The 25,410-nt window shown below is 45.8% G+C and overlaps 3 protein-coding genes across 9 annotated transcripts in view; 2 read left to right on the forward strand and 1 right to left on the reverse strand.

Annotated features, from left to right (window-relative positions):
* The window catches only part of SMPX (small muscle protein X-linked), a 39,276-nt gene extending 36,229 nt beyond the window's left edge, over positions 1 to 3,047 (forward strand). For both annotated transcript variants that reach the window (XM_049835266.1, XM_049835265.1), the window contains exon 5: positions 2,757 to 3,047. The gene's annotated coding sequence lies outside the window, so the exon portion shown is untranslated. The remainder of the gene's footprint in view (positions 1 to 2,756) is intronic.
* Positions 3,048 to 18,559: 15,512 nt separating this feature from the next.
* Positions 18,560 to 20,347, forward strand: KLHL34 (kelch like family member 34). The gene has a single exon (XM_049835154.1). It carries the CDS (start codon positions 18,560 to 18,562, stop codon positions 20,345 to 20,347), a length of 1,788 nt encoding a protein of 595 aa, XP_049691111.1.
* A 1,954-nt stretch (positions 20,348 to 22,301) lies between these two features.
* The window catches only part of CNKSR2 (connector enhancer of kinase suppressor of Ras 2), a 212,888-nt gene continuing 209,779 nt past the window's right edge, over positions 22,302 to 25,410 (reverse strand). For all 6 annotated transcript variants that reach the window (XM_049835197.1, XM_049835195.1, XM_049835198.1 and 3 more), the window contains one exon: positions 22,302 to 24,088. In XM_049835197.1, coding sequence (XP_049691154.1) covers positions 23,873 to 24,088 — 216 coding nt within the window. In that variant the 3' untranslated portion in view covers positions 22,302 to 23,872. The remainder of the gene's footprint in view (positions 24,089 to 25,410) is intronic.

The raw sequence follows: 25,410 nt of genomic DNA on the forward strand, positions 1-25,410 counted from the left end.
GGTCTGGGATCTATGCGGACATGAAGGGAGGACAAAGGAGTATTTGAAGAAATAGAGCATGTGGCTAAAAGCAATCCCAGTGGCCAGATTACTGGGATTATTAGCGACACAGTCATATGGTATATGACGCCTTGTCATCCGAGTTTGTAAACTCACTGATAGTTCCACAGCAAAGCAGGGACCTTGCACTGGCCCACAAATCCACCCCGGCCCTCGTGAGTGGAGGACGGTTTCCCTCGGGACAAACGAAGGCTCTTCGAAGGCTTCGAAGATGAAACGAAGACTCACAGACTGGCCGAGGGTTGAGAGCACCTCTGGAGACCGTCCAGTCCCACCCCTGCTCAGGACAAGGTCAATGCTCAGCACTGTGTCCAGTTGGGTTTTCCGTATCTCCAAGGATGGAGACTCCGCGACCTCTCTGGGCAACCTGTGCCAGTGTTTGACCACCCTGACAGTAAAAGAAGGGTTTTTTCCTGTTTAGATGAAGTTCCCTGTATTCCAGTTTGTGCCTGTTGTCTCCTGTCCTGTCGCTGGGCACCACTGAGGAGGGTCTGGCTGCATCTTCTTTGTGCCCTTATCACCAAGGTCCCTGGGCGCTTGGTGTGCGCGGCACAGGACGGCTGGTATGAGGAGCTCAGGGAATAAGGAAAGGCTAAACTACTTGGAGAAGATAAGCATGGAGCTCCCACGCAGGGCAGGTGTCTCCTCCAGACCTGCGGGAAACAGCCTTACTCTCTAAGACGCTGAATCTGGTAGAAAGGTATAAAAAAATATCACGCGATCCTAAAAACCAGAATGCTAAATTACAGCTGTCCTTCGTGCCACAAACGATGCGTTTGGAGGCAGAACCTGGTGCTGGGCTCTTCCAGCAGGAGGATCAGGAACCGCTCGTGACGCCGAGGAGCGCGGGGTGCTCAGATGTGCCCGCTGCCCTCCGCGGACCTTCTCTCCTGATCCCGGGCTCGAGCGCTCGAGTTTAATCACAGCCAGCAATGTTTTACCCACCCACCGCTGGAAAACAGCCACCTTGTGGTATTCAGGAACGAGCACAGAACGATTTGAAAGAGAATACTTGACTGAAACACATGGAGAGCGTGTGTAGGCAGGCGGTAATTACATAGGACAGGGTTACACGTGCGTGCGGATCCTGGAGAGCTGTCAAATACAGCCTTAAAGTTGGGTTTTGTTTCTGAGATCAGAAAGATAAGTACCGAAAATTACCTGATTGGAAGGAAATTTCAGCTGAAACAGAACAGTACGTTGCCTTACTGAATCAGGGGACGAGACGATGACGTTGTTTGATTGCTAATGGCCACAGCGCGTGTTAGTAGCACTACGTAGACCTCTTGCCTGTGGAGAATGACACCCCCTCACTTTTTTGCCAGTCAAGTTAATTAACTTTTGACTTTTTTATTCAAAAGTCGCCAACACTTTCAAGCAGTTCGTGTAAGCCAGGCAGGGTTTCTCTTAATAGCACCTCTTCTCCAGGGAACTGTTTCTTCTGAAAGCTAAGCAATTCCAGCTTTTTGAATGTCCCTCCAATATTTGTTCAAATGGGTACAGCCTACACACGTTCAGGAGCACAGCAAAACCTCACTTTATGTAACACATTGTGAAATATAGAAGGTTGTCTTTTTTGTTTTGGTTTTTTTTTCTGTCCTGTGGCTTTTTCTCTACTTTCTAAGCATTTGTTAAAGGTTCACGAGTTCAATAAAATTTACCAAAAATATATTCCTCCACCTCAAATACTTACATCTTACCTGATCAAACATATAGGCTGAGAAAGTTAGTGTCTTGAACTTTTGAAAGCTAATTGCAAAACCTGTTTTCCTCTGTATTGAGCTGCTTGGAACTACTGATATCAACAGCAACCACCGATATCTCATAACTTCAAAGAGAACAGGCATAGACCCTATGCTGGGCTTCAAATTAGCTGTTACTGTGCAGGAAAGAGTCACTGTAGACTGGTCAATGGAAATTGCTCATCGTTCCGCAGACAGCAGCTAAACATCGCCCCACCTCGCTTTGCATAAGTAAATAAATTAACTCCAGTGGGATTTGTACAAACAGCACAGAAAATACTATGCTGCTGTGTCTAGAATACTGTCTTCAGTGCTGGTCAGTCATGAAAATTAGAGCAGAAATAGGGGAGGAGCGGAGCTGTGACAAAAATAGTTACAGGAACAGATACGCTACCAAAAGAAGAGAGGCTGAAAATCCCTGGGACTGTTCAGTTTGGACAGGAGACAAAAAAGGAGACTCGCTACCATTAAGGAGTCTAATGGGCAGAACAGAGAGAGCAAGGGAAGAAAATAATCAAAGCAGCTGAAAAAAAAACTAAAAAAAATTTAATATATATGCATATATGTATATACCAGTAAATAGTAAAATTTAAAAAAATTAAAAACCCCAAACCTGGTAAAATTAAATACTATTTTGATTTTTATCCAACTGATGCCTCCCTGCTATCATGCAGGATGAGGTAAAGACCCAAGTTCTTAACAGAGCCACGAAGTTTCATCAGACCGAGATTTGGAGCGTGGGTGGAAAAAGCTAGTGGATCAAAAAATTTTGATTGTCACCCACTCCGTATTCCCTGAGCTTGGGTGTAAACAAGTACGCTCAGTGAAAGCAAAATTGCAGGTGCGGGGAATATACTCCCCCTCACAACTTACGGCTTCTTTTCCGTGTGCTTTCAAAATACCTGGGAGTGCACCGATAAATGATTAATTTCTGGTCTTGTATTTGTCACACAGGTCTGACAAGAGAAACCGAATGGATTCCAATGAATGGAGATAATTTGAAATATTTTATACATTTGTATGAAGACTATGAACTTCCTAACTCTGCAGTACCCCATAGGAAGCATCTTCTTTGTACATTTATGTCAACACTTTCTTGTTGCCCATTTTGCTTAACATAGGAAAGTACCGCTGAAATCAAACTGACCACGGCAGCTAGCAATGAATCGGTATATATTCAGCAATGATTTTGACCTGAGAATGGGGAATAGTGTAATTTGAAATTTGAGCAAAAGTAGAATAAATGCCTTTTTTTTTTTTTTTTTTAAGAAAATAATTATTTGCAATTAATTTGGCTTCTTTCCTTTTTAAAAGAAAAATCAATATGAACAAAAGAGGTTTAAAACGATTTGACAAAATGCAGAATAAATGAGGAATGTAACGTCTCATTTCCTGTTGTGTACTCCTGGTTATAGAATGGGAATTGTGTATCGTGTAATAAAGGAAATGAAAATATTAAAAGGGATGGTCTTTCTGGTGAGTTTAGCTAAATTCTTCTTTTGTTGTAGAGCCAAAGTATTTCTTTTTCTTGAGAATCTAAAATGCACTGGTGTTCTGATATTTATGCATCACCTTTACTTTATACAATGCAAATACAAAATGTGAGCTAGCTGACAGAAAACCTGCAACCTTTATTCAAATAAACAGGTCATCCAGCTTTGATGGAACATGCTCCTGAATATAGGTGAAGGATCACTATCTTCAAAAGCCCAAATAAAAAGGGAACATTGAAATACTGATGCTGGGCAAAAATCATGTACGATCGCACCGTTACATACGATGATTAATCCCTGACACTTCTTTTATATGGACTGTACATAAAGAAGACTGTTCAATGCATATTCTATTTTTGGAAATGATATCTTATTGTTAGAGAAATTTAATACACTGTGTCTCCTTGGTCTCTCTTGTGTTATTTACTGTGAAGGGATAAGAGGAGCTGTTTTGTAATAATACTCTTCTGCCGTTGATTGAAACTATTCTACCTGCTCTGAAACTCTCTGCCCGGCTCTTGTTTATTCAATTAAAATAAAGATAATTATTCTGGTTAGAAAACAGATTTCAAGTGGCATATTACTAACAACAACATCCATTTAATTCTTGTGCGCTCCATCAGACAATGCAAATCTAACTGGTGATATTTTTGTATTTTAAGTTATTAGGTACATTTGCATGGCTTTGTACCGGAAATTAGAAAGAAGCCCCACTCGCTGCAGCTCAATAAAAAGGACATTCTTGTATATTTTACTTGCAATATGCAATACTGACATTGCTTACCATCCTGTTTCAACCTTATACGCTCATGGGTGATTTCCCTTAATGCCTTCCTTGGAGGCGAGCATCCCGAAAGAACAGGTTGAAATGAAAGTGTCAAGAGGCAGAATGCATCAGGAGCTCCTTTCATTTACATACCGATAAGATTAACATGTCTATTCAATCGAAAATGAACAATTTTCCCCCACACTGCATTATCAGTCACTGATACTGGCCTGCATTGTTCCTGCCAGTATGAAAGTGAGAAAAAGAGGAGAAAATACAGAATCCCTTGAGCCAAAGGCATGTTGAAGGCAAGATGAGTCAGGGCCTCTGCTCTGATTATTCTTTACTCACTTTAAAAATTCTCATTTCAGAGAACTGCGGAAAGGTAAAGACCACGTTTTTTTTCCCCTCCTTTCACAGTTAGGAAACTTCATAGTGGAAATTCCAGGGGATGGGGAGAGCTGGGACCACATCACAGTCAGCACGTCTGAATGTGTAAGTGAAAGAAAAAAACCACCACCAAAACATCCCTGAGACAGGCACGTGCTTCTTTTGCCAGGTTTCCACTCCTTGTGCCAATGTGGAGGGGTACCACTGGTGGCCATCGAAGCAGCTTAATGCTGGGGAGGGGCTGGGCAGAGGCAAAGAATATTTTTTCTTAGCTTCATTTTTAAGCGAAATTTCAAAATATGTATGATTTTAAACCACCTCGAGGCTGACGGCTATGGGGCGTGGGGATCAGTGAGGACCCCGCGTTAGGTCTTAGCACTGCAAGGAACCTTTATTAAAGAAAGCATAAAATTAGGAACTAAGTACTAGAAAAAAAGGAGGCTATGAAGGCTCTCTGGGTCTCAGCTAGGAAACTGTTGACAGCGGGTCTGAACCATGCCATGCCAGTGACGTTACTTTTCATCTAAGTCTTATGAAAGGGTCTGACTGTAGGGCGCACAGAGGGCAGTGAAAGATGCCCCAAAAGCAACTCTGCAGTCCCTTACTTCTGGCATGGAAAATTTTGCCCCTCAATTGTTACATTTTGGCACCATTATAGGGAAAGATTGAGGTCTTACAATGACAGATAAGCACAGAAATACGTAATAACGGATCACGCTAAAATCATGCCTCTTTCACGTGGTTACGTGCCAGCCTTTGTCAGTATGAGCCAAACTCGTTAACAGCGATATATTAACACCTCGCTGATGAGATGATACGTGACCACACCGAGGCAGTGAAGCCAGAGGAACGGTCGCAGCAAAATGAATAGTCGTCATATCCGAACCACAGAGACAAACTCCTCTCCACCCCACAACCCCTAACCTGCTTAATGAGGAACCCAGGAAATAAAGCAAAATAGCTGGATTTCAGTGTCATCCCTACGCTCTGGTCTCCGTACGGTGCCGGTGCGACAGTAAATCAAAGGGACAGAGTTGCCCTGGTGTCACCAAGCTCCATGCATGTCAAGTGGAGGAAGAGGTTCCTTCGTTAACTCCCTACCCACTGCTTTGCACGGCAATTTTTGGGTTTTTATCCCAATGCTGAGAGACGTCTTTAATCCAGCTGAATGTATTTTTCAGAGAAATTGCTCAAAAATGCGGTGGAGACATGTTCTGTTAGAAAAACAGAAACGGTTATTGTGCTGTGCCCACGGCAAAGGGTTTAGTCTAATGAGACACCAAGACCCCAGCACTTTCGGGGAGAGACTTTTAATCATCAGCCATGGAATAAAAAACACGCTCTAATGATTTCTATGATAATCGGCATGGAAAAATCCAAACACATGTAACTTGGAGGTAAAGGTAGAGGTAAAAGAATAATTACTGTTACCTGAAAACTTTTGGTGAGTTTGAGTGTATTTCAATTGATTACTCTGGTTTAATCACTTTCAGTTAAAAGATTATAGTGCTACTGCATTTCTAAGACAAATAGTGTTACTTGCCTTAAAACTCTGGAGGCTTGGCTTTATGCATAACTTGAATTATAGAACCAAACTGGCAGTTTTGCATTTTCTCTGATACGGTAAGCTGTTATTTTTAGTAGTAAAAGCAAGGCCCCACTGTACTACTTTACTTACTCTACCAGCAAAACATCTGTAGCTACATGCAACCGTGTTTATGGACGTGAATTCCCCAAATCGCAGTCTTGAGAAGCAGTTTGTTGGGTTCAGTGGCACCTTACCAGGACTGTGCTCAGCGCAATCAGAAGGGTGATAAAGATGGAACTTTTATTTATCTCTTGTTCCATGCAGTCTGTAAATTATACATGGGAAGATGTAATAAAAATCCGGCTCTTTGGCTGTTTTGTATTATAAAACATTGATGTTGAGAGAAGAGAATCAGAGAAGGCTGCCCAAGGAAAATAGTTGTATTTTTCTTGGTAATAGCTTTAGGGCCAAAATGTTGAAACAATTTTCTTTTGCCCTCATGACTAAGTCCTGGTTTCTCTAATGTGTGCACATTTAATTTGCATGAGTTTTTGCTTTATGAGTGAAGCAGATTAAGTAATGCACTTGGCAAAAAAAATCCTAATTTTGGTATACAAGCTGCCTAGTACTACTGGTACATGAATAATTACAAAAGAAACTCCCCCTAAATCCAGTTTTTCAGCCCTCAGAAAGTACTCCAGCTTTGCTCCTTTACTTTATGCCCCAAGATAAAACATTTCTCTAGAGACAAAAAACTAAGGGTTGGATATAAGATCAGTCAAACTTGGTAAAATCCCGTTCTCCTGTGTCTTTGGAAGCAGTCTAAAGCCATTTATAAAATAAACACATCTGTTCATATGTTATACTCACTTCCCACTACATTACTTTGCAGTAACAATGAAGTGGATGTTTTCAAATATATCCTACAGAAGACTGGTGACTAACTGCAAGTGCCATAGCAGAGTGCAATAGCAAAGTGACAATTGGCCCTGATACCAACTGTGGGTTTCATATGCACCGGTGGTTGGTAAATCTTGTCTGGTAACTAATTACATTTGATTTTGTCGAGATGTCGTACTGTGAAAAGTGACCTAATCCTTCGCTGTACTTGTAGTGAAACTGGAATTGGATTTTCTTTCTTAGAGACGCTGCATTCTTAGTAAATGTTCTTTGCAGGTACTGCAGTAGTTTCTATTGAGAGTATTCTTCACCTAATGCAGTGGTTCTTCACCTAATACTTAGGACTTCCCTACCTGATCATTTTCAGGGTCAGAATGGGTCTTAACACATCTCCCTTCTATCAGGAGGCTGGTAATCCAAGCCCTGACCTGAGCAGAAATGCAAAGTCAGCATGCAGCCGAACTGGACATTGTAACGACACAGCACACGGTATTCTCTGTCCTTCTTAGCCTTAGTGTTGACCACGCGAGGCAAGTTTGGATGCAATGGGCGGGATTCACGTGCCTGCTGGGGCACGAGGAGGGTCCATGTGAGTAGATCATCAAGCGCAGGGGGACAACGTGAGCGGGGTGGACTCATAGAGACTGAGATGGGGAAGGTGGGGGTGAAAGGCAGAAGAGGGCTTAGGTGTAGGTTTCTGCTTCGAGAAGCAAGTCAGGGAGCAAAAGTGATTTCAGGGCTACCAAGATCCCTGCTGCCATGCCACTTCTTTCCTCCTGCTCGGATTTCCTAACAGATAGCTCAGCAGGGACACCGGAGCAGGTCCAGCAGGCTGGAGAAAGGTATGTGCTGGGCTGACACGTGCCAGGTGAGTGCTTAGAGGAAGGCCAAGGACTTGAGGAGACATCTCAAGGCCCTTTGGATCCTTACCGAACTCAGGAAAACCACCTTGCTCCTTACCGACAGACCGGGTGTGTGCCGAGGTGCTGATTTGGAGATGCAGGGTGAGCGATGGAAGGAGCTGGGGGAGTTGACTAATTAGGGCTTTACTTCTCAGTGTTGCTGATTGCCGTCACAGATGTTGCCAAGGCCGTCCCTGGCCTGGTGGCCGTAACTAGAATTAGAAAATCCAAATTTGTGCTTTCTTACAGAAACTAGGAAAGGAGCACAAATTCTTGACTGCTTTCCTGCACAGTCAAGCAGCAACTGCACACACACACAAACCCAAATAAAGCACTGCCCTGTGAAACACACAGTGTCCTCCTCTTCCCATGACAGCCACATGTCACCGGAGCCGGGGTATGGTTTACCACCCCTCTGGCTTTCCCAATGTTCTCGGCGCTTCTCGCATACTTGCTGCATGCACATCCGTGCGCTCATCCTCCCTTTTTATTGCTGAAGGTTAGTGAGGATAAATGAAAGCCTCCAATGCCACTTTCTATGGCCAGTCTAGATCTCTCAGATAATCTTCCATGAGGTCACCCACCTCTTCTAAATGTCATGCACGCATGTGACCCGAAAGCCTTCACAGGCTGTCCTCACGCCCGAATGACATCCCAGTGACTCAGGCACTCCGAATGAGGCCGCATCTTAATTCCCTGCTTTGACTTTTTCTCCAATAAACTGCCGCTGACCATCCTCGATGCCGCTGCTGTCGCGCGGGGCAGTGGGAGGAGGGGAGAGCTTTGAGGAGATCTGGAAAAGTGACGCTGGATGGCACTAGGCGGTTGAGAAGAATTCGGTCAGCGTCAAATTCATGTAGTTGTGACACACATGGGACTTCTGGGCTCTTCCCTAGCCCTTGAGAGGAGAGGAATGTGCTCCGGCAAGGCAAGCGAAAGCCGCGAGTGCTCTGGTCATGGGTCCGACCTAAACCCGAGGGACAGCTCGTCTGCTGGTGTCGCGTGGTCACTGAAGCTACGCTGGGTCACACCAGCTGGTTTGAGCAGCACGCGAACCAGCATGTTGGGGAAGTGACTTTTGCATCGCAGGATGGGATGGTTATTTCAGGAAACGCACACGTATGTCAACGAGGAGGCATTAGTCCTCCAGAATTTGGCTCGTCGTGCCCAGCATTCACGCTGGTGTTGTATTGCCCAGCAAATCTTTACCGAGGGCAGCTTCCAGCTCTTCAAGGGGGTCTCTCTCCTGCACCTGTGTCGACTTGGTATGGGACAGGATGTATCAGATACAGAAGAACATGGCTGTTTTTAGATTCTTGCTTATTGATTTTTTTGGCTTACTGATATTTTAAGTACCTTGCTCCTTCTCCTCAAGGAAAAACAACCAAAGGAAAGTGACATCCAGAAATGCAAATTCCTAATATCCAGAACAAGAACTATTTCTACTCTACCAACTTCATCTAAGATAGAAAGCTGCCTACTTTATTTATCTTTATGTGAGACAGGGGGAAAAAATAAAAAATAATAGAAAAAATAACTCTGACATCAGCAGTGGCAGAGTTCATTACCGTACTACTCCAGTCAGCTGTCAAAACAACGTTCTTTACGGATTGATCTCCGCAGAAGTGCTCAAGTCGTGACATCCCTGGGCAACAGTTTTTTTAAACAGCGATGATGTTGGGCAATGACCTTCCAATGGCTCTTCCTTGTGAAGAGAGGCAGTGCTTTCAGGCAGGCACTTTGCATCCCCTTTGTTCTGCACATTTTCAGCTTACTGACATGCTCAGTAAATTTTCCAAACAGCAATTATGGTGTCTCCAAAGCATCACACACCAGCTCGCGTCCCAAGCTTTTTCCTATTTAAGGCTTTTTTTTTTTTTTTTTTCAGCAAAGCATCTTTATTTGGAAAATCACTTGTGTGAATCACCAAGGCCTGATAAGACACACGCTTCATAGTTCAGAGGACTTTGTGATTGAAGCCTTGTTACGAGCAGAAGATCCTAGAGTACAGCCCTCAGAGGGATTCAAGACTGTATAATCCATCTCCTTGCCTCCAAGCCCAAGCAGCTATACTTGCCTAATTCCGGGCAGATTTGTAGGGAATATATTCTTTACAGCACACGTTAAAGGTCCACCCATGATGGCAACCCTACCACCTCCCTAGGCAACCTATCCCAGCACTTTGTTATCCTTACTGTAGAAAGTGTTTCCTAATTTAAAGCTGATATTATTGGCCTGCATAAATGTAATATGTGTGTGTATTACATATGATGCCTGTGCAGGAAACAGACAACACTGAGTAGGGCAATCAAATTAGAAAATGATGTCAATCCTATCAATTTCAATCCTAGGAGTGAGAAAGCAAACCTTGCATTTCCCGAGGCATGATTAACCTGCATGCACAGGGCTCTTGAGTGGGGGCCTTGGTCTCTTATGATTCTTCTAGGACAGATGACAAAAATAATGAGTCTTAAAAGAAAGTGAGCTGGTTCTTGCTGAACCCAAGCAAGAGCTAAAGGATCCTGGTCAGGAGAAGAAGCTCCCAGTCACGTGAAGCTTCACCTTCTCTAATGCCTATACAGACCAAACCCAAAACAAGGCAGAAAAGGAAGAGGAGAAATGACTAAAAGTTTAAAAGTCAAACCCCAAACCACTGCACCAGGCAGAGGGTCTAGCTCAGCACACAGTTTATTGCCTTCACAGGCAAGTAGCTCAGATGAGTATGCAGGTGATTGATTGGTGTCATTAGAAATTATGTAATTCAAATGATGAGTCAGCATGAAAGGAGTTGGAGCACAAAATTCGATAACAGCTTCCTCAGCAATTCTCCTGCTTGGGATTTTTGGTCACGATGAAATGAAAGGTAGGTATAAGAAATAACTGCTGGAGAGCATTTCTCGTCTGAATAGTCTTAGGAAGTTGAGATGAGGTTTGTAGCTAAGATGCATTGAAGCTTTTCCGGAGCTACAGGTTACTACATATAGTTCTGTAGTGGGTGTAGAAGGACTACAATAGTTTTGGAAAACCTGGACCTTTTTTTTTTTCTTAATACAAACTTTCACCACTAATAGCAATCCCAAGAAAATAATTTTCTCTCCCCTCCATCCAGATATATTATACGAGAAAGTAATCCTGACTTCCCAGTAGACCATTAGCATCCAACACATCAGCCTCATCTAAAAGGATAAGCAGAACGAAGGTGTCCATTTCCATCACCGAATGCATAAGCTTTTAAAAATAACATGCTGAAATGGGCCAAGAGGAGAAGAACTTTACTCCCCCATCCTTACACATAAGTCCCATAGTGATGCCTGCTTTTATGGCAGCTTGCATGGGAAGCCAGCGTTAAATAGTTTAAGGTTGAATAGCTTGGCTCCCTTTGGAGCTAGCATCTGTGACCTTTAGAAGACTGTGCAAACCAGAAGCTGGTAAATATTTGTTTCTAAGAGAAACCCAAACAATTAAGAGCAACAAGATTTATTGACAGCAGTGACTTAAAGCAGCGGCCTCACGGGAGGGCAGTTGCCAGCACTTTCTGAGTGTTTCTAAAGTGCCCGTCGCACACAACGCTGTCCTGAACCAAATTGGACAGTTTGGTGTCACCTTGATAACAGAATCACTGCATTTGAGTAAGTAGGAAGGACATTGTCGTGAGGGGCAATGGCCATTAGGATTGTTTAGCTGCCTGAAGGGACCCTGGCCTCTAAATGCCCTTTCTGCCTTTGAAAATGCCCTGAACGATTTCTTCCTGATATCTTACAGATGCCTATTTATTTTCTCTGTTTGTCTTTGTAGTTGAGAATTTCAACGTACGGGAAACAACAAATGGCCTGCAGGAACTGAAGTTCTCTGCAGTACCTCTTTTTTGGAGGTTGTGGTAACCTGTTGTAATTCTGGAGGCTGTGGAAATGTAGTATTTTCTCCAGTAACTCTTTTCTGAAAATATGAGGAAGATCAGGAGAAGGCCCTACCTGCCTAGCTAAAAAAATAATAATGATTTTTTTTAAAAATTAACCTTTTAATGAAAACATTTCCAGAGGGTGAGGCAGTAGGAAAGAATCCCACAAGCCTATCTGCTGCTGAAATAACCCAAGTGAAATCAGCAGGAGCGGCAGCGAGGGCAGCCATGCAACGCTGGTGGCTGAAGACTTTGCTCCCTGAAGCGTCAGTGAAGGCTGCAGCAGGGCAATGGCTGAGCAGGGATTACTGCTGCCCTTCCCCGGCCTCGCTCACCCCATAAGACTGCTGGTGTAATGTCTACACATCAAGCACATCAAGAGTTAACACATTAAAAATTACGTGCTGTAAGTAGAAACTCATCAGGCTCTCTTCTGTAGCAGATGAGGGGCTCAACTGTAAAAGGGTCTGATCTTTAACACAACCTTTATTGCAATAGGACCATTGGGACCTGAATATACCCTGCATGTCAGGTGAGAAAGCTGGTATGTAAGGTTGAAAAATTAAGCTAAGACAGATACTTTGGCCTCCCAAACTTCTCTGTGCTAAGAACATTGCATTTCTAGTGCTTGTACCAGAGCTGATGGCAAAATTCCTATTGGCTTCAAAGGAATCAAAACCAGCCCCTATTTCCATACAGCTCTGTAAACTTTGAACTGGAAAATACTTATTAGATCACAAAGCTCATATGAAGAAAACTGCAAAAATATACCCCCCTGCAGAAGATGGGTCACGTTTCTAACAGCTGTTTTGTATTGTCAAAGGCAAATAAACCCTCTTGGGGAAAAATGGACAGCTGATTTGTATGGTGATTGCTTTCATTTTCTTTTTATTATTTCTACTTACAGCCTCTTAACCATAGTCAGGAGTGCTTTCCTAAGCCACAGCCTGTACCTTAGAGAGCATTTGCTTGAATGTGACTTAGGGAGGGGAAGAGGAGGGAAGAGCTGACTCCTAACCAGCTCGTGCGAAAAGCACCTTGATTTCAGAGAGCCCTCTGCAGTCCGCAGCTTTACTTCATCTACGTGGCGTCCTAAGAGAGGAAAAGGTCATTTGTGTTTTCTCCTCTGTGGCCCCAGAGCACTGGTTGGTCCCTACCTTTCTATCCCTATAAAAACGAACCCTAGTTCTAATTACAAGTAAAGGCGTTCAGAGACCATTGCAACACGGGGAACCAGCCTGCATTTCCTTATCATTTTCTTAGACCTGAGGTGTGGCTCCCAGTTATACTGGCTTTGTACTGGATACAGGCATCGCTACGACCAGGGCAACCACGTCAGGGTGGACCGGGCTCCCCGCAGCGGGGCCAGAGCTGGGAGCTCCTGGGGGTACCCGACCACGGGCGAAGGGAAGGACCCAGCTCTCCTGCCATGGGCGGTCACGCAGACCGAAGCTGCAGCTTTTGCTGCTAGATGTACCCAAGAAAATAAAGTTTGGGACCCCAGTTCAACCAGTCTTGGGGAGGCAGGAGCTTTTCGCGGCAGTCAGAAACGTTCCGGTTACAGCGGGCGGGGGGCACCCACGCCTGCAGAAGTGACCCACGAGCCGAGCAGCTTCGTCCAGGGCTGCACGTGTCCTCGCTGGCCGAAACCAGCAGCCAGCCCGCGCTCTGAGCAGCCCCGAGCTGGATGCAGAGCGAAGGTGGTCCCGGGCAGGGGCTGCAGGTCCTGCCCTGCCCCGGCTGCGGCACGGGCAGCGCTGCCGGCCCGGGGAAGAGGAGGGAAAGGGAGGGCGAGATGCGGAGCATCTCCGGTGGCACCAGACCATCAGGGGAGCGGACGGACCCCGAGCAGCCTCCGCTGTGAAGGCCGTTAGTACAGCTGCTCAGAAATGTTAAAATACACATTCACCTTCGTTATTCTCCAGCTGCATTGCCTGACTCATCCCGCCGCTGTCGCTCTGAAACGGGAACCCAGGTTACAAACTTTCCCAACTTCTTGGGTTTTTATGCAGCCGGGAAGCCCACGTCTAACCCGCCGAGAGCGCGGTGGAAGCCATAACAACATCTGTCTTCATGGGAGGCACGCGAAAGGGAACCTGAAAAATAGGGAGAGGAAACAAAAGAGGCACCAGCTGGTTGAAAGACTGTTATTGCGCGTTGCCGGTCGGACACAGGATGCTTTCTCGCATCGGCGTAGCTAGTGCTAGCGTGACCCGGTTGGGACACGGCCCCCCAGCCCCCGTGTGCCAATGGTATTTCCTCCTCTTTTTCCACACAAAAAAGTGCCAGGCAGCAGTGGCTTAGCAGCCGTGGCCTTGTGGCAGGCTTTGGCTGGGGTCCCAGCCCTAAGTCAACCCCTTCTTCTGGAAACCTGGCAGCCTAAGCCCACCTCATCCAAGCCGGTAACTTTCTCCTTTGCTTTTATACACAGGCGTGATCTCGCCAGGCGCTGCTTTTAGCTGCAAGAAAATTTCTCCCTCTTAATGTTTTGTTCTTAAAGACTGCTTTCCCTGGCTAAGCATCCTTTGCTTTAAATAGATGGGGTGACCCAGATACTATTGTGAATGATTATTCGAGGATGAAGTACAGACTCTACTCCAATGATTTTTACAAGACAGCTTAAATCAATACGATCTTTCTGATTAGTAGTTTCTAGAAAACCTATATGCTACATCATCCCTATTACATTCATCATTCGGCTCACTTTTGCTATATTTGTTCATGCGGCACATTATCAAGCATCTGAAGCGTTGCCTCTGTCGTCCTCTGGACTGTACTGATTTCTTCTGGAACAAAGTGTAGCTTAGAAATCCTCCGCTGTGGATTTTTGTAATGAATATTTTACAGTAAGCCACTTGTTACTAATAAGCCTAATTTTACTTGTGCAACTCTTTTTATAACCTTTACTCTTAAAAAAAAAAAAAAATTGGGAAAATTTACAACGGTAATTGAAGTGTTTATTAACTGATGGCCTACTTGCAAGATTCAACTGAACACAGCATTGCAATTTGGGCCATTTTTCAGCTTTGTGTAGGAAAAATGTAACTGCAAGTGTGGAAGCCAACATTTTTCACAGCACACCTCTGAATATTCTTTTTTATTGCAGACTGTCTACTGTAGTATAGCAATAATTTCAAGAGAAAGCTACTAAAAGCCTGACATCTAAATCTAATCTAAAGTCTAAATGATGCACATGATTAAAAATGTACTATCTATTCCCAGCAAATCAGTATCATTGAAACACTAATGTTTCCCTAATTTTAAGCACCATCTAGTGAGTCAAACATTACATCTGATCTTCCAAATTATGGCTGAGAAAAATAAGATCATGGCTTGCCTGTATCCCACCTAGTGCTAGGTCTTTTCCTGAGATTCATGTTAGCTGTTCAGTCATGGTCTGCTCTCTTGCTAATGGACATTAAATATTCCTCCCAAGGCGCCGAAGACCCGAGCTGCCGCCTAGAGATAATTTGTCTGTTGACAAAGGAGGGTGCCGGCTGAGTAGGCTCCCTAGTTAGACAAAGCTAACTGCCTAAAAGTGGAGCAGGGAGAAACCTCATTTCGGTAATGATAATCTTTTTTTGTCACTCCAGAGCAAGGGACTGGAAAGGACGTGGCTTTATTTCAATTATAAGTGAAAGAAAAAAAAAATCTCTGGGCAAATAAACAGCTTTATAAGGAGCACAATTCTTACTATTTCTATTAGCCGGCTTGCCATGAAGATGGAGTAGGTCTGAGAGGGAAGCGCACAGGAAATCTGCATACAACTACAGGACCTGCTGCTCTGGCACGGGTATTAAATCAGTTCAGTTAAATCCGCGCCGGCTCCTGTGGCAGCGCGCTGTAACCGGCTGGCAGTACAGAACTGAGGCGGAGAGCAAGTGATGCTCGGCCGGTTCGGTTAACGGGGCATCGCCCCGGGCACAGGCACGGCCGTTCCGTCTGAGCCCCTTTTGGCCTCTCTGAAGTCACGGTGCTTGCCGTCGGGGCTGTGCTGGTACTTGTCACGCCTGCCAGCAAAACCTGGGCAAACCTGGGCAGCGTCTCGCCTGTCCTCGCTGAAGGAGAGGAAAAGGCACGTTGCCTTTGCCTGGGAGTGCATCACTTGATGGGGGGGAGTGCGTTTTGGGGGCTGCTGGCAAGACCCGCCGTTGCCCAAGCCACATCTTTGACCCTTTTCTGGTACATCTGGATGCGGGGCAGGGGGAGTAGGATTTAATTATGTCTCCTTCATCCCAGCTTCTATGGCTTACCAGCATACGCAAAGCACCTTTTTAGCAGCGCGGGGGCGCGGGGAGGGCAGCTGTTGGCCATGGCTCGACAGCAGAAGACAAGTCCAGTTTCGGTGCATTGGGTGGGCGTCCCGTGCCGAGGATCTCTCCGGGTGGTGGGTTCCCAGCTGCCTGCCCAGCCAGTGGATCACCTCTGATGATCATGAGTCTTCACACTGTGAAGAAGGCTGAGGACCTGGCCCGGGCTCCAGAGACCTCTCCGCTGTTGTATTTTTGGGGTTTCTGCCCACTTCTCTCCAAGCATCGCTTCCTGGCTGTGTCGCCTCCCAGCCCTCCACCTCGGAGCAATCGTGGCAGCACAGGCGAAGGGCTGATGGAGGAGGAGGACTGTTGGTGAAGAGGAAGGGGTGCCAGGACTTGCTTATGCCGAAACTGCTGCCGAAATGCTCCTCGGGCTCAATCCTGCGCTGAAGATGCAGCCCCTGTGCTCACCGCTCCATCTCCTGGGGAAGGGCGATGGCTGTTTTGAAACAGCGGAGGTTTATCTGCGCCTCGTGTTACGGAAATCTGGTACCTTGTGGGGTTAAACTGGGAAAAGCAGTATCTTTAGGAGTGGGAGCGTTTAAGGCCTGGTCCCTCATCACCAGCATGCATGACTGCCGAGGGGTGACAGAGGTACCTGGTCTCTGGTTTGTCCAAAACACAAAAAGCATCAAACCAGAAGCTTGGACTCAACTGCACAACTTTGCTAACAACATCTGAAATACTTTAGAGCTGCCTCAACTTGGACATAGGCAAAGCCACTGGGAAAAAGAAACAAGGCATCCCTATCCTCCTTGGTCCCCACTGCCCATACATGTCATTTTGCTAGCAGGGGGGAAGATTTTTTAGCAAGATCCTGATTTATGGTCTATAATGTCATGATGGAAAGTGGATTCAAGCAGGAAATCAATTTCCAGAGCTATACGGCAATGAAGAATGACATTTTTGGAGACCTTCCCCGCAAACAGAGTATGTGTAGGTATTGGTCTGCTTAGCAAGACGGTTTAAGCTCACTGAAACAGTCCCACAGCATGCACGACCCACATCAGGATCCAGTCAGCTCCCAAACACCCCTCGATTACAGAGGTGAGCCAGAATTACATGACACATAAATACATATAAGCAAATACAGTAAAAAGGCTTTACCTTTGGCTTGAGCAAAAGGTGAAATTTTCCAGTCCTGCGGGATCCTCCTCTGCCCCCAAGTCTGCTGGCTTACGATGCAGCAAAATGGTCTGGCATTTATCAACCCTGTCAAGGTTTGCAAGTCCCGAGTGTGTTTGATTTGGAAAGAAAAGTGTCAGGAGGAGATTCCTGAACACCTCCACCCACAGTTACGCAGGGAAAAAAAGAAAAATAAAAGCAAGCTTTAAGAGGTCAGAATGTGTAGCCTGCCCAGAGCTACTATTCCTGGTAGAAATTAGAGCCTGAATGGCCCAGGTGAAAATCAGGGATAATCCCCGTATGCGTGCTTCTAATTGGGACAAACTGAAGGTGAGAAAGCTGAGGGAGTCAGCTCCGGCCCATCCCCAGGGGCTCCGGGTTTGTTCCCAGCTGGTAACCGAGAGCACAATTATGCAAAGCCTCCTCTATAAACAGATTTCGGTTTATTACAGCCAAACCACGGGATTCTATTTTTGTCACCGCTTTGTGCGAATGCGTTATTATCCTTGTGATTTCCAGCCAGGTCGTTCCAAGTCAGCTGCTTTGGCCGCGGCTGTCGGTGGAAGCTCGTCCGTCTGTCCATCCGTCCCTCCGCCCGGTCCTTGGCCCCTTCGCTCGCCTGCCTGGGGTCGGCTTGGGGCAGGGGGATGAGGGGATGTGCCTGGGGCTATTCTGGTCGCTGTGAGTTATGGCGGTGTCATGTGAAGCAAAGAGCCCAGAAATGCATGTCAAATCGAACCAGTGACTAATCACGGTATTTTAGTTGACTGGGTGCCTGCCGGGCAAAGAGTTATGGGCTCGGGAAATCTTCACGTAGTAATCTCTGGGCACTGATTTGATCTTCGGCTGAGGCTTCCTAACAGAGTGCAAAAAGAGGACGAAAAGGGGGCTGCTGCCCCGGGGGCGGCCAGGGCTAAACTTATCTGAGTTTGAAACAGAAACAAGAGAGGAGAAAAGCCAGCGGTCCCTTCTCACCTGCGTCTGCTCGCAGCCATGCGCTGGCAGCCAGAGAGGATCTATTTGATCTGCCTGCAGAGCAAGAAGGGTCGCGGGCGACGGCTGAGCAGCCACAAAGTGTCATTTGCTGGGATTGTCGTCTAGCTCCATCATCTGTCACCCGATGGCCAGCCAAGCGAGTGCTCGGCACAAGCGTGGACCATTCATCCTTGCACAAGCGCCGGAGGCGAGAAAAGTAAGCATCCTACAGCTGTTATGACATTCAGCTGTTTTTCCTATAAAGGAACGCATTGAATTTGCTACAAATCTACTAACCGTCCCCCTATGCCAGGCAAGGGACTGATTCCTTTTTTTTTTTGGTTGGGCTTTCCTCTAACAGCTGGAGGTCTGCTGGGCATTCAAGCAATGGCTGTTGAGTAGGGCAGCTGTTTCAATATCTAATTGCATTTTAGCTTTAATAACTGAAGGGGAAAGTGTTGCCTACCATGAGCTACTTCCTATCCTACTGCAAAGCGCACTGCACCGCCGTGCTTGGCCAGTACCAGACGCTGAGATCAGAAGGCTTTCTGTGCGATATTTTGCTGAAAGTGGAGGAGAATGAGTTTCCTGCACACAAGTCCTTGTTGGCATGCTCCAGTGACTACTTCCGAGCCATGTTCAAAAGTTACACCCAAGAGTCTAAAGCCAGTGTAATTCACCTGCAAGTTGTCTCACCCACCGGTCTCCAGCACGTCCTGGATTTCATTTACACTTCCTTGTTGCCCCTTTCCTTTGAAAGCCTGGAGGACACCTTGGAAGCTGCAAGCTACTTGCAAGTGACCGATGCAATTGGCTTGTGCGATCAGTACTTGGTTAACAATCTTGCCTTGGAAAACTGCTGCTTCTCCGCCAATGTGGCCAGGAGGTTCTACCTGCCGGATGCCTTAGCGGCAACGGAAAAATACATTGTCAATAATCTCTGGAAGCTGCTGGACTTGGATTTGTCAGGACTGCTCGAGCTGAACTTCAGGTCTCTGCTAGCAGTGGTTCAATCACCAGATCTCCCCATGGTGAAAGAAACCCGCCTGCTGAATCTTGTGCTGCTGTGGCTGAAGCAGGATAAATCCAGGCTGGCTCACACAAGTGACCTTTTAGAGCACGTACGATACGGCCTCATCCCAGTGGAAGAGCTGAGAAAAACCTACACGCAGTCCGAAGTGCCCCTCTCCGCAGGTATTAAGTGCTTGATCATTAAAGCAATCAACTACCATACATCTGTTTTCAAACAGCCCGTCCTGCAGGATAAGTCCACCACGCTGCGGAACCAGAAAACTCGGATCATTCTGCTGGGCGGAGGGACAGCAAGCGAGGGGCTCGTCGGTGATGTGGTGGCCTTCGACGTTTACAATCACAAGTGGCGAGCTCTCACGCAGGTGCGGGACAGGGTGCAGAACCACAGCGTGTGCGTGGTGGGGAACTTCCTCTACGTCTTGGGTGGGGAAATAGAAAGCGGTGCCCCGGGTGACGCTAAAACCGAACAGATCTTATCGGTTACGAACAAGGTCCATCGTTACGATCCGAGGTTTAACACGTGGACCCAAATCACGGGCATGCTGGAAAAGAGATGCCAGTTTTCTTGTTGCGTCCTAGGCAAGGATATCTTTGCCATTGGTGGAAAGGGTGAGGATGGCTCACTGCATTCGTCTGTGGAAGTCTACAACATCAGCAGGGACAGATGGACGAAGGCCAGGGAATTGCCATGCAAGATACATGGCCACGCCAGCGCCATTTGCAAGAATACTATATACATCTCGGGCGGCAAGTACTCGGACCCAGCCGACACAAGCAAGGACGTATATTCTCTGAGCTCGTTCGAAGGGCAGTGGGTGAAACAAGCCCCCATGAGCATTGCCCGGTTTGGGCATCAGATGGCAACAATCAGAGAAGCCATATTCACCTTCTTAGGATTATATGAACCATTCTCTGAAATAGAAAGATACGACCCTGATCAAAACCAGTGGACTCGGTTAAGACCACTGACCTATGATCGCTTTTGCTACGGCCTGGCAGTGGTAGAGGAAACGGCTCTTCTTATCGGGGGGAAGAAATGGCAAAACTCCCGGGAAGTCCCCACGCAAGACGTGGTCGGCTACGACATCGACAACGACGGCTGGGAAGAGATCTGCAAAGCCCCCTTGCCTTGGTGCGGGCTGCAGTGCGCGGTGCTGCAACTTTCGGAGCTGGCCGACGAGCGGGACGGCGACGGCCAGCAGAAGAGACCGCCGAACTGCTGAGCTCGACGCTGCCGAATAACCACCCCAGGAGACGTGCCAGCAGGGAGGTCCTGCAGAAGGAGAAGAAGAAGAAAACGGCAATGGCGCTGAACGGGACAGGGTGGAGGTTTTGCTCTGAGAAGCCCAACGCTTGGTGGAAAAAGGGAAGAAAGTCTGGCTCCAGCGTGGGAAAAGGTGCTGGGATTTATAGGGCTGGAAGCCGACCTCACTGAGGAAGGATGTAGCAAGTAGCACATTCAGAGGCGATGAACGAGAATCAAAATCCTTGACTTTTGAAGAATAATACCTAGATAGCAATTAATAGGTGTTGCAAGTCAGATTTTTCAAAGGTTAAAAAATATAATCCATCTTTTCTGTTTTCTTAATCAGAGGCAATTTTCCCAGCTGGTAAGTGCTATTGAATTTTTGTGCTATGGCTAAGCAAAATGAAAGTGAGCTGTATAAAGACTAGAAAATTGATGCCTACGAGAACTAATAATAAGTACTGCCAAGGAAAAGGTATTATTTGATATGCTACACACTAGGCAAGAACGTCTTAGCTAACCAGCATGAAATTACTGGACAGAAAGCATGGATTTTTTGATACGTAGACTCAGTTATGGCCATGAGTTAAAACAGTGACTGTTTCATAGAAGCCGTTTTTCTCTCAGGAGCCATGGTTGTAGCACGCCTTTCGGATGCTTATTTTGCCTTATTTTAAAGACGCACACTACCGGTACAGTACATTTCTTTTATATGCAAAAGCTTGTGTTAGTTCAGATGGCCACAGCTGAATGGATATACTTGTTATTAGACAGTAAGAAACATGTTACAGGAGTTGCTGTAGCTAATGCCTGGACACTTACCTCGGTAGCATACACCGCTTTGTCCTACCTGCTCATAACGGTAAAATGGTTCATAGCTGTTGAACTGGTACATGAGAGAATCCTGCGGTCAAAACGGGTTTACTTTCATCAAAGAGTACGATGGGGAGGGTGGTAACCGAAGGTTTTCGGAAGTCTTTATTCAGTCTCTGCCTATGTAGGAAACAGCAATAGACTTACTTCTTTTCGGCCGTGTCGGCAGAGTTCAAAGGCACAGATTATGGGGGTACTTTAAGGTCTGCGGACCTGTGCAAGGCTGGCCAAACGGTCAGGTGCCACAGAATCACTTTGGTGTGGAGTAAACTGAATCTCGAGTCACACAAACATTCATTTAAAAGCTAAATTTATTGTACTTCATTTTACAGTGTTCCCTTTCTAGGCTGAGAGTTAATACAATAAAAATATATATAGAAGAACATTTAATAGTCTTAAAAGAAGGCAGCACAATGGATAGGACACATGTTCTTTGTCACTAGACTAGCTTAAAAAACTGTAATGTTTAATTTTCACCTTTAAAGCAATCAAGCTGACTTTACTAATGTAAAGTGCAGGCAGAATAGCTGTTGCATAGCAACAGATCTAAGTCTTCTGAACTGCCTTGGTTTTGACAAGGAATCAACTACACAATGTGCATATACATCCATCAGATATAAAGAGGTTTTTATATGAATATATTTACTTTTGGTCCAGTAAAACAATAGCAAGAGAATCTAAATGCTTGGAACAATAGCACAATCCATTTCAAGTCAAGCATTTTTTAAGAGAAATTTACAAAAACCTCACAAATTTAATATACAAGTCAGTACCCATGCAGTAAATAAATGTCCAGTTTATACAAACAATATTCTTCTAATGGTACAAATATTACACTGGATTCAGAATTCTATACAAACGTCAATACATGATTTGTCATCCATACCGACTTGAATGTAGGATTGCTGAAAACGGGCTACAGAAAGGCCACTCTTCTGTACAATTGTGCAAAATCTGCAAAACATTTGCAATCCAAATGCAAGAAAGTACCAAGAAAGAAGGGGGGGGGGGGGGGGGGGGAGAAAGAGAAAAAGAAAGGGGAGAAAGAGAGAGGAAGAGGGAGAGAAAGAGAGAGGAATAAAAAGAAAAAAAGAAAGAAGGAGAGAGAAAATAAATCTGTCCGTTCCTTCCTTCATCCCATCCATCATGGATATAACTGCCAGGAAGTGTCAGAGCTCATACAGTTTAAAGTACATTCACTGAGCTGTACAGGCAATAGTCTAAAGTTGGTGAAGAGTACAACTCGCTGTAAAAAGTATAAAGGAGGCTTTTCCCTTTCACATGAGCATTATTAAATCACGTTGTGAGTCCTAACTTATGCAGCAAAACACTGAAAAGCAGCAGAAATATTTTGTCATGCTCTGATCGCTTTTCGAAAACAAGCCCGTAGAAAGTAAATACGTGATTTACGATTTCCCTCCCACTTTCCTATTCCAGGTATGTGCCTAACTCTATGGAGCTACTTCTACTCATATTCCCTGGGTTGTCTCCAGCACATCTCAAATCTCATGGAAGTTTAAAACATTTTAATTGGCTTGTGAACTCAGCAGAACCCAGAGGCATCCCTTCCCCTTCAAAAGCAAACCAGAGGCTTTTTTACTCCTCGGTTATTTTTCAGGTTCTGTGCTCAGCTCTGCTCCCATCGCACATTTTCCCTGCATATAATATGGCCAAATTTCACAGCTCAGAAAACACTTAGGAGGCTACTTGAAAAATCCTATTAATTCCTTTTCTATCGTGGGAATTTTGAAAGCCTCTCGGATTCGAAGCATTTCGTCGGGAACCCTGTTCCACTGCTGCTTTTCTGGGCAAGTGAAACGCCGCTCTCAAGGATGTCCAAAGGCTACATTTTCTCTTTTGCAAAATCTGCACATTATACTGATACCTTCAGTACAAAAGCAGCATAAATGACAGTACCGTGACTAATTTTTTAAAAAAATCAACCAAATGGGATTAAGAGACAAATAACACATAATTTGGTCTTGATTAGAATACAAACCAGCATCCCTTTGCACTGATGGTAAACCTTAGCAACAGGCTTTAAAAAAGCACAAGGAAGTAAGACCTAACCTTTCGATACTTAAATTCACATTAGTCATTTCTGTCTGCGGATTTTCACCCTTTTGTGTGTTTGACAAAACTGAAACACAACCACCGCATTACGCTTTTTCCCTGTTATTTAAGAAAACTCCTAGAGTTTCTCATTAAATATAAAAATTGGTTTTCTCCCATCACCAAAATAGTACCTGCACTCCAAAAATGCAATGCAATACTGGAATTATATAGTATAAAATACCACTGTAAAAGTGACCTTCGATAGCAAAACATTTAGCTTGTAGAACTTCCTGCGTGAAGGCCACAGTCTTCCAAAAATGCTTTTAAATACTGCTCCTCAATAGCTAAAGATCATGTTCCTTATTTCACAGAAGGTAAACACAAGCGGAGCGTTGGTAGCATATAAAATATACAAATCCTCATTAAAGATGTGGTGTCGTTGACCATTGAAGGTTTACTTCACACGGTTGAGTAACATTAAAATATAATTTACTAGAGCTCCCACATATTCATATAAAACCTACGTTATGCACTTAAGTAAAGGAGTGTAGCAAACGGACAAAAAGAGAGACCTTTATACATGCGTTTCAATGTAAGAGTGAGTGTGCGCTAAGGAGGCTATAAGTGCATCGACCTCAGACGAGCCATTAAGAGAGTCCCTCGGGGTGCTGCTTTGATAGATGTCCATGAAGAGATCGAGGTACATTTGTTTCCATTCCTGAAAGTCTCTAGACGTCAAAGCTGGATTATCCAGAACTTTATCTATAACGGCTACTTCTCCTTCCCTGGCCTGCGAGAGAAAAGGAACCAGCAAAGAGTCAGTGCAAGTGGTGAGGCACCAGCAAAATCAATCCCACGGGTGGAAGGAGAGAAAGGGGGGGGAGCAAACGCAAGCCACGGAGCTCCTAAAAGCAGGGGGACTACCCGACCGCTCTAGGACCTCCTGCCTTCCTACCGGGCATCGCGCATCTTCCCTCGCCTCGTCCAGCGTCCTCGGCAGCGCTCCCCTCTCCCGCTCCTCGTTCAGCTCCAGAAACAGCAAGCCCCCCACTGCTTACTATCAGCCGCCTGCATTTCTCAAGGCGGGTTTCGCACGGCAAAGTGCCATCTGTTTGCTCTTCTTGATCAGCCCAAGAAATACTGCGCGGGTGCGTGGGCTGCGGCCGGCCGCCCGCAGAGCTCAGCCTTTTTTACCACCGGGCTTGTCATGGGGACGTCCGAGCGCTTCCATCGCAAAGGCTTGCGCAAGGACCCCCGTGTTAATGGTAACTCGTCTTCATTAAAGATCCAGCGTATGCGATGGGCTGGCTGGCCGCAACCTCCTCCTACCACTGCGGTGGCAAAGAGAAGGCAGAAACGGGTAAAAATCTGACATAGCTGCTGGTACCTCCTTACCCATCGTCGGGGCAGGGGAGGGACGTGGCTGTATCATAATCGCTGGCCAGCGATTCGTTTATCGAGAGATGACAGGCAGCCCGTACGGATCAGGGTAAGCCTCTGAGAAACACTGCAAGCGGTGGAAGCTGGACGCAACAGACGTAAGCCTTGGAAAAACACAGCTCGCAGGTTTCCAGCGCTGCTCCGCTGCGTAGGGACGGTCGGTCACCAGCAACCTCCCCTCCATCCCCCCTGCCAGACAGGTTTCACACTCCTATTGCTAACTCACGTTTTCCACATCCATACTACAAGTATGTTAAATCTCTCTGGGGAGCGTGTTAAAGGGAAATATTAAGCTGTGTGAGCCCACGTGGATGGGAGAGGATCAGAAGGGTCAGAGACACCACCCATAAGCAGCAGGTTGAAAGGCATTTTTCATGCCTTGCAAACAGCAGCTAATTAACATTATCTGCTAGAATACTCATTTTCAGAAACGGAGGTGCAAGCTGAGAGTGACCAGTGGAAATGACACCATGGGACTCCCAACCTGCACCACCAGCCAGGCAGCTCGTACTCGCTGGCCGGAGAATGGTTTTGTGCTGTATCACAGGAGAGAGAGCAGAGGGGTCTTTCATTAAGGGACAGGGACCCTACGGACAACAAGAGCTAGAAGCAGTTTGGAGGGCCGTCTCAGGCTCCTATTAATTTGGATAAATTCAAGGAGGGTTCAGAACA

Source organism: Accipiter gentilis, chromosome 32 (assembly GCF_929443795.1).
Source record: "Accipiter gentilis chromosome 32, bAccGen1.1, whole genome shotgun sequence".
Lineage (NCBI taxonomy): Eukaryota > Metazoa > Chordata > Aves > Accipitriformes > Accipitridae > Astur > Astur gentilis.